At 29.1% G+C, this 20,536-nt stretch overlaps 1 protein-coding gene across 3 annotated transcripts in view; it reads right to left on the bottom strand.

Annotated features, from left to right (window-relative positions):
• Positions 1-20,536, bottom strand: part of LOC145260629 (dynein axonemal heavy chain 12-like) — a 572,171-nt gene that overhangs the window by 213,849 nt on the left and 337,786 nt on the right. For all 3 annotated transcript variants that reach the window (XM_080118949.1, XM_080118950.1, XM_080118948.1), the window contains exon 58: positions 17,957-18,101. In XM_080118949.1, the coding sequence (XP_079975075.1) occupies positions 17,957-18,101 (145 nt within the window). The remainder of the gene's footprint in view (positions 1-17,956; positions 18,102-20,536) is intronic.

Below are 20,536 nucleotides of genomic sequence, written 5' to 3'. Positions count from 1 at the left end.
ACGTTTTACTGACTTCTTTTTTTTTACATAACGTTTTACTGACTTCTTTTTTTTTTACATAACGTTTTACTGACTTCTTTTTTTTTACATAACGTTTTACTGAATTCTTTTTTTTACATAACGTTTTACTGACTTCTTTTTTTACATAACGTTTTACTGACTTCTTTTTTTTACATAACGTTTTACTGACTTCTTTTTTTTACATAACGTTTTACTGACTTCTTTTTTTTTACATAACGTTTTACTGACTTCTTTTTTACATAACGTTTTACTGACTTCTTTTTTTAACATAAGTTTTACTGACTTCTTTTTTTTACATAACGTTTTACTTACTTCTTTTTTTTACATAACGTTTTACTGACTTCTTTTTTTTACATAACGTTTTACTGACTTCTTTTTTACATAACGTTTTACTGACTTCCTTTTTTACATAAGTTTTACTGACTTCTTTTTTTACATAACGTTTTACTGACTTCTTTTTTTTACATAACGTTTTACTGACTTCTTTTTTTTACATAACGTTTTACTGACTTCTTTTTTTTACATAACGTTTTACTGACTTCTTTTTTTTACATAACGTTTTACTGAATTCTTTTTTTTTACATAACGTTTTACTGACTTCTTTTTATTACATAAGTTTTACTGACTTCTTTTTTTTGACATAACGTTTTACTGACTTCTTTTTTTACATAACGTTTTACTGACTTCTTTTTTTTACATAACGTTTTACTGACTTCTTTTTTTTACATAACGTTTTACTGACTTCTTTTTTTTACATAACGTTTTACTGACTTCTTTTTTTTACATAACGTTTTACTGACTTCTTTTTTTTACATAACGTTTTACTGACTTCTTTTTTTTACATAACGTTTTACTGACTTCTTTTTTTTCATAACGTTTTACTGACTTCTTTTTTTTACATAACGTTTTACTGACTTCTTTTTTTTACATAACGTTTTACTGACTTCTTTTTTTTACATAACATTTTACTGACTTCTTTTTTTTACATAACGTTTTACTGACTTCTTTTTTTTACATAACGTTTTACTGACTTCTTTTTTTTACATAACGTTTTACTGACTTCTTTTTTTTTACATAACGTTTTACTGACTTCTTTTTTACATAACGTTTTACTGACTTCTTTTTTTTACATAAGTTTTACTGACTTCTTTTTTTTACATAACGTTTTACTTACTTCTTTTTTTTACATAACGTTTTACTGACTTCTTTTTTTTACATAACGTTTTACTGACTTCTTTTTTACATAACGTTTTACTGACTTCTTTTTTTACATAAGTTTTACTGACTTCTTTTTTTACATAACGTTTTACTGACTTCTTTTTTTTACATAACGTTTTACTGACTTCTTTTTTTTACATAACGTTTTACTGACTTCTTTTTTTTACATAACGTTTTACTGACTTCTTTTTTTTACATAACGTTTTACTGACTTCTTTTTTTTTTACATAACGTTTTACTGACTTCTTTTTATTACATAAGTTTTACTGACTTCTTTTTTTTGACATAACGTTTTACTGACTTCTTTTTTTACATAACGTTTTACTGACTTCTTTTTTTTACATAACGTTTTACTGACTTCTTTTTTTTACATAACGTTTTACTGACTTCTTTTTTTTACATAACGTTTTACTGACTTCTTTTTTTTTTACATAACGTTTTACTGACTTCTTTTTTTTTTACATAACGTTTTACTGACTTCTTTTTTTTTACATAACGTTTTACTGAATTCTTTTTTTTACATAACGTTTTACTGACTTCTTTTTTTACATAACGTTTTACTGACTTCTTTTTTTTACATAACGTTTTACTGACTTCTTTTTTTTTACATAACGTTTTACTGACTTCTTTTTTTTTTACATAACGTTTTACTGACTTCTTTTTTACATAACGTTTTACTGACTTCTTTTTTTAACATAAGTTTTACTGACTTCTTTTTTTTACATAACGTTTTACTTACTTCTTTTTTTTACATAACGTTTTACTGACTTCTTTTTTTTACATAACGTTTTACTGACTTCTTTTTTACATAACGTTTTACTGACTTCCTTTTTTACATAAGTTTTACTGACTTCTTTTTTTACATAACGTTTTACTGACTTCTTTTTTTTACATAACGTTTTACTGACTTCTTTTTTTTACATAACGTTTTACTGACTTCTTTTTTTTACATAACGTTTTACTGACTTCTTTTTTTTACATAACGTTTTACTGAATTCTTTTTTTTTACATAACGTTTTACTGACTTCTTTTTATTACATAAGTTTTACTGACTTCTTTTTTTTGACATAACGTTTTACTGACTTCTTTTATTACATAACGTTTTACTGACTTCTTTTTTTTACATAACGTTTTACTGACTTCTTTTTTTTACATAACGTTTTACTGACTTCTTTTTTTTACATAACGTTTTACTGACTTCTTTTTTACATAACGTTTTACTGACTTCTTTTTTTTACATAACGTTTTACTGACTTCTTTTTTTTACATAACGTTTTACTGACTTCTTTTTTTTTCATAACGTTTTACTGACTTCTTTTTTTTACATAACGTTTTACTGACTTCTTTTTTTTACATAACGTTTTACTGACTTCTTTTTTTTACATAACATTTTACTGACTTCTTTTTTTTACATAACGTTTTACTGACTTCTTTTTTTTACATAACGTTTTACTGACTTCTTTTTTTTACATAACGTTTTACTGACTTCTTTTTTTTTACATAACGTTTTACTGACTTCTTTTTTACATAACGTTTTACTGACTTCTTTTTTTACATAAGTTTTACTGACTTCTTTTTTTTACATAACGTTTTACTTACTTCTTTTTTTTACATAACGTTTTACTGACTTCTTTTTTTTACATAACGTTTTACTGACTTCTTTTTTACATAACGTTTTACTGACTTCTTTTTTTACATAAGTTTTACTGACTTCTTTTTTTACATAACGTTTTACTGACTTCTTTTTTTTACATAACGTTTTACTGACTTCTTTTTTTTACATAACGTTTTACTGACTTCTTTTTTTTACATAACGTTTTACTGACTTCTTTTTTTTACATAACGTTTTACTGACTTCTTTTTTTTTTACATAACGTTTTACTGACTTCTTTTTATTACATAAGTTTTACTGACTTCTTTTTTTTGACATAACGTTTTACTGACTTCTTTTTTTACATAACGTTTTACTGACTTCTTTTTTTTACATAACGTTTTACTGACTTCTTTTTTTTACATAACGTTTTACTGACTTCTTTTTTTTACATAACGTTTTACTGACTTCTTTTTTACATAACGTTTTACTGACTTCTTTTTTTTACATAACGTTTTACTGACTTCTTTTTTTTACATAACGTTTTACTGACTTCTTTTTTTTTCATAACGTTTTACTGACTTCTTTTTTTTACATAACGTTTTACTGACTTCTTTTTTTTACATAACGTTTTACTGACTTCTTTTTTTTACATAACATTTTACTGACTTCTTTTTTTTACATAACGTTTTACTGACTTCTTTTTTTTACATAACGTTTTACTGACTTCTTTTTTTTACATAACGTTTTACTGAATTCTTTTTTTTTACATAACGTTTTACTGACTTCTTTTTTTACATAACGTTTTACTGACTTCTTTTTTTTACATAACGTTTTACTGACTTCTTTTTTTTACATAACGTTTTACTGACTTCTTTTTTTTACATAACGTTTTACTGACTTCTTTTTTTTTTACATAACGTTTTACTGACTCCTTTTTATTATATAAGTTTTACTGACTTCTTTTTTTTGACATAACGTTTTACTGACTTCTTTTTTTACATAACGTTTTACTGACTTCTTTTTTTTACATAACGTTTTACTGACTTCTTTTTTTACATAACGTTTTACTGACTTCTTTTTTTACATAACGTTTTACTGACTTCTTTTTTACATAACGTTTTACTGACTTCTTTTTTTTACATAACGTTTTACTGACTTCTTTTTTTTCATAACGTTTTACTGACTTCTTTTTTTTACATAACGTTTTACTGACTTCTTTTTTTTACATAACGTTTTACTGACTTCTTTTTTTTACATAACGTTTTACTGACTTCTTTTTTTTACATAACGTTTTACTGACTTCTTTTTTTTTACATAACGTTTTACTGACTTCTTTTTTTACATAACGTTTTACAGACTTCTTTTTTTTACATAACGTTTTACTGACTTCTTTTTTACATAACGTTTTACTGACTTCTTTTTTTTACATAACGTTTTACTGACTTCTTTTTTACATAACATTTTACTGACTTCTTTTTTTTACATAACGTTTTACTGACTTCTTTTTTTTACATAACGTTTTACTGACTTCTTTTTTTTACATAACGTTTTACTGACCTCTTTTTATTACATAAGTTTTACTGACTTCTTTTTTTTGACATAACGTTTTACTGACTTCTTTTTTTACATAACGTTTTACTGACTTCTTTTTTTTACATAACGTTTTACTGACTTCCTTTTTTTACATAACGTTTTACTGACTTCTTTTTTTACATAACGTTTTACTGACTTCTTTTTATTACATAAGTTTTACTGACTTCTTTTTATTACATAACGTTTTATTGACTTCTTTTTTACATAACGTTTTACTGACTTCTTTTTTTTACATAACGTTTTACTGACTTCTTTTTTTTACATAACATTTTACTGACTTCTTTTTTTTTACATAACGTTTTACTGACTTCTTTTTTTTACATAACGTTTTACTGACTTCTTTTTTTTTTCATAACGTTTTACTGACTTCTTTTTTACATAACGTTTTACTGACTTCTTTTTTTTACATAACGTTTTACTGACTTCTTTTTTTTACATAACGTTTTACTTACTTCTTTTTTTTACATAACGTTTTACTGACTTCTTTTTTTTACATAACGTTTTACTGACTTCTTTTTTACATAACGTTTTACTGACTTCTTTTTTACATAAGTTTTACTGACTTCTTTTTTTACATAACCTTTTACTGACTTCTTTTTTTACATAACGTTTTACTGACTTCTTTTTTTTACATAACGTTTTACTGACTTCTTTTTTTTACATAACGTTTTACTGACTTCTTTTTTTTTACATAACGTTTTACTGACTTCTTTTTATTACATAAGTTTTACTGACTTCTTTTTTTTGACATAACGTTTTACTGACTTCTTTTTTTACATAACGTTTTACTGACTTCTTTTTTTACATAACGTTTTACTGACTTCTTTTTTTACATAACGTTTTACTGACTTCTTTTTTTTACATAACGTTTTACTGACTTCTTTTTTTTACATAACGTTTTACTGACTTCTTTTTTTTACATAACGTTTTACTGACTTCTTTTTTACATAACGTTTTACAGACTTCTTTTTTTTTACATAACGTTTTACTGACTTCTTTTTTACATAACGTTTTACTGACTTCTTTTTTTACATAACGTTTTACTGACTTCTTTTTTTACATAACGTTTTACTGACTTCTTTTTTTACATAACGTTTTACTGACTTCTTTTTTTTACATAACGTTTTACTGACTTCTTTTTTACATAAGGTTTTACTGACTTCTTTTTTTTACATAACGTTTTACTGACTTCTTTTTTTTACATAACGTTTTACTGACTTCTTTTTTACATAACGTTTTACTGACTTTTTTTTTACATAACGTTTTACTGACTTCGTTTTTTTACATAACGTTTTACTGACTTCTTTTTTTACATAACGTTTTACTGACTTCTTTTTTTTACATAACGTTTTACTGACTTCTTTTTTTTACATAACGTTTTACTGACTTCTTTTTTTTTCATAACGTTTTACTGACTTCTTTTTTTTACATAACGTTTTACTGACTTCTTTTTTTTACATAACGTTTTACTGACTTCTTTTTTTTACATAACATTTTACTGACTTCTTTTTTTTACATAACGTTTTACTGACTTCTTTTTTTTACATAACGTTTTACTGACTTCTTTTTTTTACATAACGTTTTACTGAATTCTTTTTTTTTACATAACGTTTTACTGACTTCTTTTTTTACATAACGTTTTACTGACTTCTTTTTTTTACATAACGTTTTACTGACTTCTTTTTTACATAACGTTTTACTGACTTCTTTTTTTTACATAACGTTTTACTGACTTCTTTTTTTTTTACATAACGTTTTACTGACTCCTTTTTATTATATAAGTTTTACTGACTTCTTTTTTTGACATAACGTTTTACTGACTTCTTTTTTACATAACGTTTTACTGACTTCTTTTTTTTACATAACGTTTTACTGACTTCTTTTTTTACATAACGTTTTACTGACTTCTTTTTTTTACATAACGTTTTACTGACTTCTTTTTTTTACATAACGTTTTACTGACTTCTTTTTTTTTCATAACGTTTTACTGACTTCTTTTTTTTTCATAACGTTTTACTGACTTCTTTTTTTTACATAACGTTTTACTGACTTCTTTTTTTTACATAACGTTTTACTGACTTCTTTTTTTTTACATAACGTTTTACTGACTTCTTTTTTTACATAACGTTTTACAGACTTCTTTTTTTTACATAACGTTTTACTGACTTCTTTTTTACATAACGTTTTACTGACTTCTTTTTTTTACATAACGTTTTACTGACTTCTTTTTTACATAACATTTTACTGACTTCTTTTTTTTACATAACGTTTTGCTGACTTCTTTTTTTTACATAACGTTTTACTGACTTCTTTTTTTTACATAACGTTTTACTGACCTCTTTTTATTACATAAGTTTTACTGACTTCTTTTTTTTGACATAACGTTTTACTGACTTCTTTTTTTACATAACGTTTTACTGACTTCTTTTTTTTACATAACGTTTTACCGACTTCCTTTTTTTACATAACGTTTTACTGACTTCTTTTTTTACATAACGTTTTACTGACTTCTTTTTATTACATAAGTTTTACTGACTTCTTTTTATTACATAACGTTTTACTGACTTCTTTTTTTACATAACGTTTTACTGACTTCTTTTTTTTACATAACGTTTTACTGACTTCTTTTTTTTACATAACATTTTACTGACTTCTTTTTTTTTACATAACGTTTTACTGACTTCTTTTTTTTACATAACGTTTTACTGACTTCTTTTTTTTTACATAACGTTTTACTGACTTCTTTTTTACATAACGTTTTACTGACTTCTTTTTTTTACATAACGTTTTACTGACTTCTTTTTTTTACATAACGTTTTACTTACTTCTTTTTTTTACATAACGTTTTACTTACTTCTTTTTTTTACATAACGTTTTACTGACTTCTTTTTTACATAACGTTTTACTGACTTCTTTTTTTACATAAGTTTTACTGACTTCTTTTTTTACATAACCTTTTACTGACTTCTTTTTTTACATAACGTTTTACTGACTTCTTTTTTTTACATAACGTTTTACTGACTTCTTTTTTTTACATAACGTTTTACTGACTTCTTTTTTTTTACATAACGTTTTACTGACTTCTTTTTATTACATAAGTTTTACTGACTTCTTTTTTTTGACATAACGTTTTACTGACTTCTTTTTTTACATAACGTTTTACTGACTTCTTTTTTTACATAACGTTTTACTGACTTCTTTTTTTACATAACGTTTTACTGACTTCTTTTTTTTACATAACGTTTTACTGACTTCTTTTTTTTACATAACGTTTTACTGACTTCTTTTTTTTACATAACGTTTTACTGACTTCTTTTTTACATAACGTTTTACTGACTTCTTTTTTTTACATAACGTTTTACTGACTTCTTTTTTACATAACGTTTTACAGACTTCTTTTTTTTTACATAACGTTTTACTGACTTCTTTTTTACATAACGTTTTACTGACTTCTTGTTTTACATAACGTTTTACTGACTTCTTTTTTTACATAACGTTTTACTGACTTCTTTTTTTACATAACGTTTTACTGACTTCTTTTTTTTACATAACGTTTTACTGACTTCTTTTTTACATAAGGTTTTACTGACTTCTTTTTTTTACATAACATTTTACTGACTTCTTTTTCTTACATAACGTTTTACTGACTTCTTTTTTTACATAACGTTTTACTGACTTCTTTTTTTTACATAACGTTTTACTGACCTCTTTTTATTACATAAGTTTTACTGACTTCTTTTTTTTACATAACGTTTTACTGACTTCTTTTTTTTACATAACGTTTTACTGACTTCTTTTTTACATAACGTTTTACTGACTTTTTTTTTACATAACATTTTACTGACTTCGTTTTTTTACATAACGTTTTACTGACTTCTTTTTTTACATAACGTTTTACTGACTTCTTTTTTTACATAACGTTTTACTGACTTCTTTTTTTACATAACGTTTTACTGACTTCTTTTTTTTTTACATAACGTTTTACTGACTTCTTTTTATTACATAACGTTTTACTGACTTCTTTTTTTTGGTGAAGAACTACTTTACTAGGAATTCTTTTCTCACGTCATTACAACAACAATGATCACGTATTATTATTATTATTGCGATATTTGAAAACGACACTACATGGAAGGGGTGGCTACTCTCATATTCTTGTCCAGGGTTGTCAAATTGACCTTTTTAACGCCAAACTTCGTGAATTTGGCTTTGCATTAAGCACTTTGAAAAAGACCAAATACAATTTTTTAAGGCCAAAGTGTAACGCATGGATTAACTAAGAATGGAACAAGTACAATATCATATAGATTGAATGACAGAACTCATGAAATGTTTAATAATAGTTGCAGACATAACTAATGCAATTATTGTTAATATTGGCAGACAGAACTAATAGAATTATTATTTATTAGCGGGACCTGTGTAAATGACTCATTCATATGTAATATATTGATTTTGCCATTTTGTAGATGTTCAGTGTAAATGGAGACGCTCTGATATTATTGTAGCTCTTTTGTTAAAACTGCAAAAGTATTTATCTAAGCTAGTAGGGACGCCCGGCGTAGCCCGATCGTAAAGTATGCTTAAATATGATGTTTTAATTCTTGCAGATTTTGTATATATATTATTATAGAGTTAATGTTCTATCGATTTTTTTTTATATATTATAAAGTTGCGATTTTAAAAATAAAAAAAAATATATCCATATGACTGGAGTGCATTAGCTTGAATCGAAAACGAAATAAAAACATGAATATATATATATATATATATATATATATATATATATATATATATATATATATATATATATATAATTTACTCACATAAAATTAATATACGAAAGTATAGATCGTAAACTTTAAGTATTTACTTCAAAAGTGCTCGATATGTAGGTAGAGCTAGTTAGTAAGTTATAAAATATATATGGCGATTAAGCTACACTGAATATTCCACATTTCAGCCACTCTAGGATTCTTCAGGCTTATGCGCATAAGCCTGAAGAATCCTAGAGTGGATGAAACGCGAAATATTCAGTGTAGCTTAATTGCCATATACATTTAATAACTTACTATATATATATATATATATATATATATATATATATATATATATATATATATATATATATATATATATAACTTGAGTTCCTTCAGCTATAATTGAAATCAAAACCAAAACTTATGAAGAATTTTTGATAAAATTATCGATAAAAAGAATACATTACTGGAGTGCCATCAGCTATAATCGAAACCGAAACCAAAACTTATGAAGAATTCTTGGTAAAATTATCAATAAAAATAATACATTACTGGAGTGCCATCAGCTATGATGGAAACCGAAACCAAAACTTATGAAGAATTCTTGGTAAAATTATTTTTTACAAGAAATTGAAGTTCATAACAATTAAACGACAGTCACTCAGATGTAAGCGTGACACACAAAATAAATAACACACACGCTATCCTATTGATATATAGATTTTGGCAGTAGAAAAATAATTACAAGTAAAAATTGAATTTATCGATTTATCAAGTTTTGTCGTATGATTTAATGTGGATGAGCTGTGCGATCAATCCAGTATGGCAAACTTACTTATCTCCCTTTGACTTAAATTAACGGGCCGCCATTTTTAAACAAAACATAATTGTGGATGATTTTTTTTTGTCAAAAATACATCTAGCATATCTACTAGATCACTTTTCGCAATTTTTAGAATTTATACTAATTTCGACATGAAACATGTACATAATTATGTGGAGGGGATGAAGCGATAGATGTATCAGAATTTTTTGGGAATTTCTGACACCTCTAACACAAAACTGCGAATAAAATAAAAAAATAAAAAACTCGTAATTTCTGTTTTTAAAGTGGTTTGTTTATTTTCTTTATGGAATATACTTTCAAAATAAACTATTAAAGTTGTTTAAAAAATAATAGAAATATTTTTTATTAAAAACAAACAAACAGTGTTTACAAAGTGCCTGCGCCCGTTCATGCAGCCATTTTTTTACGTAATGCAATCAATTGAATTTTACGAGTTAAATTGTTTTTCAATTTTTAAACTTTAAAAATCTATCAACATTTTTCTATTGGTTCAATTTTTAAGATATTTTCAGGTTCAATGTGGAATTTTATGCTCTTTCCAATAAACCGAATATAATATTCTAGACAAGCGTTTTTTTTAAATTCAAACCCCCACTTAGAAATGTCTGTTAAAATGAAAATAATTAATTTTCTCACCTCAAATTTATATATCACATATTGAAGATAAAAGATCAATAAATAAAATAAGCTAATTAAAAAAAAACAGTTATTTGCAAATTTACCTGTAAAGTCCAAAGTTTAAGACCTTTGTTTTAAAAACCACCTTGAATTTTTTTTTTTTTTTTTTAATTAAGTGAAATCTTATAATCTTGTTATATTGTTCAGAAATTTTCGTACAATTACGACAATTTTTTCTATTTCATTCAATGGTCTTTTTTTTTTAGATATTTAAAAAAAATTCACTCCATAAAGAAGAAATAAAATATATTAAATCAAAAACTCATGTATTTCTTTAAGAGAATAAAAAAAATAAAAAATCGATAGAGTGTTTTTTTTTAACGACAAGAACTGCTAAGTGAAATGTGATCATTTTCCAACTATGGTGGCCCATATTTACTAACTTTCGTTTACAGCAATAGAAAGAGACATTAATTCTGGCGCTTAAAGCCACCAAAGATGTCAACTCGAAGAAAAGCAGACATTTGTCTCCCTTTATTTCAACTGTGAAAAACATCTGATGTCACGATTTCTTTTAATCCTTGCTTAAAAAAGTATTTTATTTAAAAAGGATATGGAATATAAAATATAAATATGGATAAATTCTTTAAAATGAAGAATGGAAGTACCCATTGATTAGTATTTTGTATAGGTAAGTCATTTTTTGAAATGTATATATATATTGTTATCGAAGTAATTAAAAATTCGTTGATTTTCTTTAAATTATCAAGGCCGAGAGCCCACTCAAGGATAAGGGTTAAAGAGTGTATAGTAGTCAAAAGGACAATATAGTAATCGATAGTAATGGAAGTTTGGTAAATTTGTTAACTTTAGTTTAATGGCTCATCAGAAACTTGTTCATGTTGGACTTGAAGACAATCATATTATAGACAGCTGGAAAGCAGGAAAACGAAAGAAAATTCCATAGGCGTGCAGTTCTAAGAAAGAAGCTTTGATCATGGAATCTATGTTTAGGTTTAGGCTCAGATAAAGAGTGGGGGGAATATTGATAGTGTTTTCAGTTAGACGAGTGTTTCTTGTTTAAAAAAGATTTAAAGAAAATCAACGAAATTTTACTTACTTCGATTATAAAAAATATATATAAATTCCAAAAAATCACTTACCTATAAAAATACTATTCAATGGGCACTTCCATTGTTCATTGTTAAGAATTTATCCATATTTATACTTATATTACATGTCCTTTTTAAATAAAATACTTTTTTAAACAAGGATTCCAAAAAAAAAAAAAAAAACGCGAACTCAGATGTTTTTCACTGTTCAAATAAAGGGAGGCATATATCTGATTTTCTTCGGGGTTATCTTCCGGTGGCTCCGAAGAGCCACAATTAATGTCTCTTTCTATTGCATGCTGTAAACCAAAATTAGTAATTTTGGTCCACCTTAGTTGAAAAATGAAAATATTCACTTATCAGTTTTTGCCTTAAAAAAAAAAAACACTCTACCGATTTTTTTTTAATTCTCTTAAAGAAATACATGAGTTTTTGATTTAATATATTTATTTCTTCTTTATGGAGTGAATTTTTTTTTTTGAATATCTAAAAAAGAAAACATTGAATGAAATAGAAAAAAATTGTCATCAGCGTCCGATATTTACTTGACAATCTAAGCATAATATGAGCTTTCACTTAAAAAAATCAACGTCGTTAAAAAAGAAAAAAGTCCACTTTGGACTTTACAGGTAAATTTAAAAAAAAAACACCTTTTTTGTTTTAAATTAGAACATTTTCTTTATTGATCTTTTATCTTCAATTTGTGATATATAAAACTTTGGTGAGAAAATTAATTATTTTCATTTTAATAGACATTTCAAAAGAGGGAGAGAATTAAAAAAAACGTTTGTCTAAAATATTATATTCGATTTATTGAAAAGAGCATACAATTTCACATTGACCCTGAAAATATCGTAAAAATCGAGCCAATAGAAACATTTTGATAGATTTTTAATGTTTAAAAATCGAAAAAAAATTTAACTTGTAAAATTCAATTGATTTCATACGTAAAAAAAAATGGCTGCATCAACGCGAGCCGGCACTTTGTAAACACTGTTTTTTAAAAAATAAAAAATAATATTTCTATTATTTTTTAAACAACTTTAGTAGTTTATTTTAGAAGTATATTCCATAAAGAAAACAAACAACCCATTTTAAAAAGAGAAATTACGAGGGGTTTTTTTTTAAATATTTTATTCGCAGTTTTGTGTTAGGGCTGTCAAAAATTCCACCAAAATTCTGATACACCTACTGAAGTGATCGTCCGTATTACTTATTATTTATATAAAAAGAAACTACCCTTTTGCTACGATTACAAAAACGAGTTGTCGTAAGCAACGAGGCGATTCGTTGCAATTGACAGATAATTTTACCCGTAAAGTCGTGAAGGAATCACCACACAAGATAAAAATTTCATTGCTTTTTTTCCTTTCACGTCGAGTTCGAGTTTTAATATTTCCACTTGACTAAATCACCCCCCACCGGATTTCCGTCGACTAAAAGTTTGACATTTTTTCTTATGTATTTGTTTCTTCCCAGCTTTTTTTAGTTGTTAACAGTTCGGTTTATCAAAGTTCTGAATTTTTTTTTAGATGAGGGCTGATTGTTTATATCACTTGTATTGATCGGACTATTGTTCTCGTCTTGAGTGTTATTTGTGCAACGTTTCGGTCGGATTGTCCTTCGGCCGTCCTCAGGCATGTTGGTTGTTGTTTGGAAAAGAAAAGAGAAAGGTTACTAGCTCTGTAGATATTTTCATATTCTTTGAGTTAGTCTCCATTTTATGGTTATGGTTTGTGTGAAAATTTTGTTGTTTTATAGCTATGGTGATGTGTGAAAAATTTGTTGATAAAGGGGAGACCACTCTAATAAAGATCGACAGGGGATTATCTCCCTTCTATCGACAAAAGTTTACGGGTGTACCATTTTTGCTTTTTCTACAAATAGAGGCTCCCAAATGCTATTAATCTCTAGGCTTGGTCTGCCTTGTAATTTTAATTTTTTTTTTTTTTTAGCATATGTTCGGTTTGTATTCTAACTCATGGGAAAAACTAACTGAAGACAGATGTTCCTGACGTGCCACAACTCACAAAGGGGCTACGATCGCAATGAAAAACGCAAGAGAAAACATGACATTAGAAAAGACAGAGCAGTAAACATCTCTCATACAAAATTATCCAAAAAAATCCCAACATGCGGGGAATGCTTCAGAGCTCGCATCGGTCTAACAAGCCATATTCGAACCCACAGAACAATTGCACGATCACGTTTATCTTCGCAAACGATGGACGAACACTACTACCACCACTACCATCACCACCACCACCATCATCATCAATTGTTAACTTTACAGTATTTTTGCCAAGCTTTGAATTAATTTGTTTTGCCAGCGTCATGTTAACGAAATTAACGAAAACGCAATGACAATGATGCGTTTGCCGGCAGCTTTACAAATGGCGACATGATACAAAGAAACCAAACGATACATGAATCTTCCTTTATGAAATATTGCGTTAATTAAACCGGAAGTTCTATCAAGGAAATTGGTTAAGTTAAAAAATTCCTTTGGCAATTAAGTGGCATTTGTCACAATCTAACATTCCGAGTTGAAAGCTGTCCACATAATTAAAGAGAGAGAGAGAGAGAGAGAGAGAGAGAGAGAGAGAGAGAGAGAGAGAGAGAGAGAGAACAAACAAAAAACAATCAAAAGATTAAAAAAGAAAACGAAACGAAACAATAAACAAAAACGAAACGAAACGTTGCATTTTTATAATTAACGACAATAAAAAAATACTTAATTGATCTCTTGTCTCACAAATTCAAACTTGTCAAAATATTTTTTCTCTTTTTGGCTAATCAAGCAATCCTTTCTTCTGTCGGTTTAACGAAGTTATATTTCCCGAGAATTATGTCTTTTTTTTTTTCAAATTAAGCTATCAATCTAGTCTTCTTCTTCTTCTTCTTCTTCTTCTTCTTCTTCTTCTTCTTCTTATTATTATTATTGTTATTATTATTATTATTATTATTATTATTATTATTATTATTGTTATTATTATTATTATTGTTATTATTATTATTATTATTATTATTATTATTATTATTATTGTTATTATTATTATTGTTATTATTGTTGTTATTATTATTATTGACTCACAAGGAGCTTTCACACAGATCTTCAAAAATCTCATTGAAAACATCCTGTGGTGTTCCCTGGAAGCTGAGTGACAAGAAGTTCCCCCAGATTTCCAGTACTTTCCACCTCTTTCGATAACATTTCCAAATAAATTTGCATTATCGCAACAGCTGCTTGCCATTGATTTCTCGTTGGCAGCGACCATTGGTTTTCACTGGAATTTGAGTGGCAATAAGCCTCCCCAAGGTCCCAGTTTTCTTTGCACTTATGCAGCGGGGGTCTGGTCAATGCTAACTCCTCGGTCTTTCCTTCCTCCTCGACTCTACTTAGGTATTCAGTCTCACTCTTTTGGGTGGGGGAAGGGATGTGGGAATGGGTGATGGGGGTAGGGTTAGAGAACTTATAGCTATGCAGCTTCAATGTTCTTGGCTCCATGTAGCACTTCATGTTTTGTCTGGCCTGCGCTATTATTATTTATTCACTAGTAGATTACTCTTTGATAACAACTTATGGTGTTCTCTGGAGTCTGAGTGATAACAAGTCTCCTCACATTTCCAGTACATCCACCACTTTCAATAACCTTTACAGTTGACTATGTTATCGCAACAGCCACTTACAATTGATTTCTCGTTGGCAGTGACTATTGGTCTTTACTGGAATTTGGGTGGCAATAAGCCTCCTCAAGGTCCCAGTCCTCTTTGCACTCATCCAGTAGAGGTCTGGCTAGTGCTTTCTCTCCTCAATCTTCCCATCTTCGTTGATACTCTTCACTTTTTCTTCCTCTATAATTTGGATATACAGAGTGGAACGACAAAATTGTTGCCATAGAAAAGACGACATGATTCCATTTCCATTTGATGAAACCGTTTTTCTTTTTTTGTTGCAGACTATCTACTAGTTGGGCAGTTCTGTACAAATCCCAGGATCGATAGGAGCCTTCTATCATGTCTGAAAGTGATACAGTGTTCAATGAGTTAGATTGGAGATGCGCCGCTGTACAACTCATGCTCTGTACAGATCCAAATTATGACAAGAGGACCATTGTCATCACCCTCAAAATGCACATCCGGATGGTTCAACGCTTGAGGGCACAGCTCAACTAAGTTTCCGGTCACGGTTATGGTCTTTGGTGTGGTTTCAAGTGAGGTCAGCATCATGCCACTTCACATCTTCGAAGTTGGCTTGAAAGTCAATGCCAAAGTATACCTGGATGTACTGAAGAGTGTGGTGATCCCTGGTGCAATCAGATAACTGCTTGCAAACCCTGAGTGTGGCAGCAGAACTCAGCGCCAGCCCACAAGTCCAAAGAGACCCAAGCTTTGCTTCAGAAGGAATGCTACAACTCTGTACCCTTCTCCCACTGTCCCTCTCCTCCCTCGACCTGAACCTGCTAGACTACTTCGTTTGGTCATACGTTAAGAACATCACCAACATGACCTCTCACAACATCAAAGCCAGACTGATCGTCGCCATCCGCCGAGTATTCATCGAACTCCCGCCAGTGTTTGTGGAAAAGGCATGCTTCCAGTTTCAGACCCGTATCGAGGCGGTGATTGAGGCTGAAGGCGGTAAAATTGAATAGATGTCAGCTCTACTACATAATCAAGTTATCTGAATTCATTATTTCAGTAAAAGTTTTAAAATAAAGCTGTAGTGTTGTTTTCTTTAGGGCGATATTTTTATCATTCCACTCTGTAATCCGGATATAATTAATGTCATTCTTTGTAAAATAATACAGGAGTTAAGTTCGTAAAACAAAATCGTAAACAAAAACACGTTCTTTTCATTTTGAGTATAGTTTTTATTTCAGCTGTATATGCAGATACGCTATTCATGGAAACTTTTCATTGAAAAGAGTATGCGAACGAATACACGAGCACATCTTTCCATCCAAATTGACGTACAAAATATATATATATATATATATATATATATATATATATATATATATATATATATATTTTTTTTTTTTTTTTTTTTTTTTGGTACGACTGCTTATAATCATGATTGTTTGGCTCCATTTTCGTGTGCTGAGAGGATAAATTAAAACCAAAAACAAATTAAAAAAAAAACTAAAAAAAAAAATTGTGTGGTTATTTGGTATATTTTTATTTATTTATTTGCTATATTTTATTTATTTATTTGCTATATTTTTATTTATTTATTTGCAAACTGTTATCCTCATCTTCGTAGTTATAGTTGTTGTTTCACCACGTTTTGGCCAACTCATCCTCCGGCCTTCTTCAGGTGGTTAACCACAACGGGATAAGAATGCTGAGTCTTCTAACTGTATCCCCAGTAATTAACAGCCTGACTAGTTATTGTTGCCTCACCACTTTTTGGCCGACTAATCCTTTGGCCTACTTTGGGTAGGATTGAAACCGTTATCTTCAGACAATAATGCTCACCTAGAACTGTAAAGACTAAACGCTTCTATCAACTACATCACAAAGGGCGATCAAGGTTAGATTTTTTGGTCTTATAAATGCAAATTCTTGTGTTCTTATCTGGTTTTCCATTGTCAGGTCTGCACTGAATAGTATTATATGTTATTTTTATTTTTTTTTAATTTTTTGAGATGAGGCTTCATAATTTGTGTATTTATTTATTTATCTTGTGGACTGCTATCCTCATCTTCATAGTCGCTGTTGTTTCCCCAGATCTCGGCCGACTCATCCTCTGGCCTTTTCAGCTGGTTCACCGTGATGGGATAGGAATATTGAGTTTTGTAACTGCATCCACAGTAATTACCGCCTTCTGTAGTTGTTGCTGTTGTTGTATCACCAGGTTTTGGCGAACTCATCCTCTGGTCTTCTTCAGGTGGTTAACTGTGACAAGATAAGAATGCTGAATCTTGCGACTGCATCCCTTGTCGTAAGACAATAACAACAACTATAGAAGACAGTAATTACAGTTACAAAACTCAGCATTCCTGTTTCGTCGCGCTTAACCACCTGAAGTAGGCCAGAGGATGAATTAGCCAAAACGTGGTGAAGCAACAACTATGAAGATGAAGAAAACAGTCCACAACCAAAAAAAAAAAATCAATATATAAAAAAACACTTATTTAAAACAATAGTATTGTAAGTAAAAAAAAAAATCAATGTTTGCAAAACTTACTTTGTCTGGCCGCAGGCATCGTAAAACAATCATCTTGGGGAAAAGGTCCAGACTGGTCTGCCAGTGGCCGGGCAGGTCCTCATTGTGTGGTTCTTTGCTGTTGTAAAATTTGGCCCAATCTGGAACATTATTTTGGAAGTCTTCCCTAAAAAAGGATTAAATTGGCAATTTGAAAGTTTGATTCATTGTTCTAAGAGAGATAATTCTATTTTGATAAGAATTGTAAGAAATATGATTTTTTTCCAAGTTTTATAACATTAATAACAAAAAAAAAAATGTAAATGCGACGATAATATAACTTTTCTTAAACAAAATATTCAAGAGAAAATGATTTCTTTCAACTAGTTTAGTATTAAATAATGGGATTCGGTGGCATCAAACTGGACAGGTTTGGGACTTGACACCACAAAAAATCCCTGACTGATGCCAGGTTTCTCAAAAAAAGAGCAAGCAAGAGAAGCCGGCCCAGATTCTGACCTGTGACGTAGAGAGATGTCAAATGATGAACAAAGGAATAATAGATGCAATCATAATAAAAGCACATGATTTGGGACCAGAACAGAGACTTACGAAGGTCAATCGCCACTCGCTGCAAATCAGACTATCGCCACTAGGTCTCCTACGTTTCTCTCTGTCCTACACAACAATGCATGCAGACTGTCAAAACAAAGTTTGTTTTTATAGACAGAAGAATTATATCATTTATTTGATAGTGTTATTTATATAAAAACTGTAGCTGTTTGTTTTTTTTTATTGAACAGTGTTAGTTATTAAACAGGTTAAAGGAGGACAGACTGAGAGATACAATTTATCTGTTCTGTCATCAATCAGTGAAGGAGAAATCCTCCTAGACTGAGATATTTAAAAAAAAAAAAAAATTAGTCTCCATCCAGACTTAGAATTTTGATAGATATTATCTTTGACATAATCCCACAACTGTTAATTTGATTGTTTTGTTTAACAACAAATAATTGTCAACTGAGTTATCTCCTCTTTGCCGATAGATTGTTTAAAGTGTCTAAAGCTAGGTGGCTCTTGTTGACAGTCAATTTGCATAGGTGCTAGCGTTATTTATATAAAAACTGTAGCGCTTTGTGGGGGGGGGGACTGAACAGTGTTAATTAAACAGGCTAAAGGAGGAAAGACTGACAAGTACGCTTTATATGTTCTGTCATCTATTAGTGAAGGAGAAATTCTTCTGGACTGAGATATATAAAAAAGAAGTTACTCCCAATACAGACTTAAAGCTTTTATAGACATTATCTTTGAGATAATCCCACAACTAAAACTAGAGAGCTTAATTTGGAAGTCAGTTTCCAAAAGCCATCTCTGTTTCTTGATCAGTAGTGATCCATAAGTTAAAAAATTGTAGCCAATGAAAAGGGAGCCTTCAGGTCGCTCTCGACTATGATCGATCCATTTCTATTTTGTATAACGGTTTTTCTTCTATTTTTCCTGGTGGGGTTATTGTAAACAGCGGCTAAATTCAAGAAAGAAAATCCATCCTCTTCCTCGTTGTGGTTGAGAAATAAATCAGAAACACAATCTACGTACATGCATTGCAATGAAATAAGAAACACAAAAAAAAAGTAAAAAAAAACGATTAAAAAAGTCACTAATCTTCAATGCATACTAATCATCGGCTGATAATTCAGTATTTTTTCACAATTTTGTACAAAAGAAAAATAAGTCGACAAAATTCAAGGATCAAACAAAATAAAAGACATAAATATTTATGAAGAAAGTAATTGTAAGGAACAATCATGAGTTGAAAAAAAAAAAAAATTTATTATTAACCCTTGGGCTTCGATGATATTTTTACACACATTGCCTACGGTGGGTGTGAATTTTTTCACATCACATAAAATCAACTCTAGCGTTTTTGAAAAAGAATTTTTTTATCAAAAACAATACAAACATTCAAACATGGGTTTCAAGCATGGATTTCAATCGTTGATTAATGCAGTTAGGGCGAAGAGGAATTCCATAGTCCTTGAAGACACCATTCTTATAGTTGTTTGTAATAGTAAAAACTAGGTGTTAAAAATTTAACAGCCAGCTTATCCTAAGGGTTAAACATGTGTTATTGATGCAAATTTGATATTTGTCTGAAGTCGAAAATATACTATTACTTCTATTAATGTGAGACTATTGTACTCTCTTTTAAAGCTCAATTCAGTTTAATAATTGATTTCGTTTATCAACGTCTCTCTGGAAAGGGATGGGATTCATTTCTAGAGGATTTCCCTTAATCCCGGCTTCAAACCAGGAGCTTCAAAGATCAAGGGTTTTCCTAAGGATGTTGGTGGTACCTACAATTGCAGAGGTTCTGAAGGCCGCCTAAAACATTGGGGATTTGTAGTTTTTTAAATTGTCCTTCCAGACGACTTGATGCTACTCCTAGTGTACCAACTACGACTTCGATTATTTGTGTTTTAACCCCGTGTGTACGCCTTATCTCCAAGACCAATGGAGCATAATTGCTCCACTTCTCATTCTCCTTTTCTCTCACATTCCTGTCCCAGGGTACTGAGAAGTCTACAATCTGCCAATTTTTTGAGACCTTGTCAATGACAACCA

The sequence above is a fragment of the Euprymna scolopes genome, chromosome 36 (assembly GCF_053919585.1).
Source record: "Euprymna scolopes isolate OS-2025 chromosome 36, ASM5391958v1, whole genome shotgun sequence".
Taxonomy (NCBI): domain Eukaryota; kingdom Metazoa; phylum Mollusca; class Cephalopoda; order Sepiida; family Sepiolidae; genus Euprymna; species Euprymna scolopes.
This window is presented reverse-complemented; position numbering and strand designations above follow the sequence as displayed.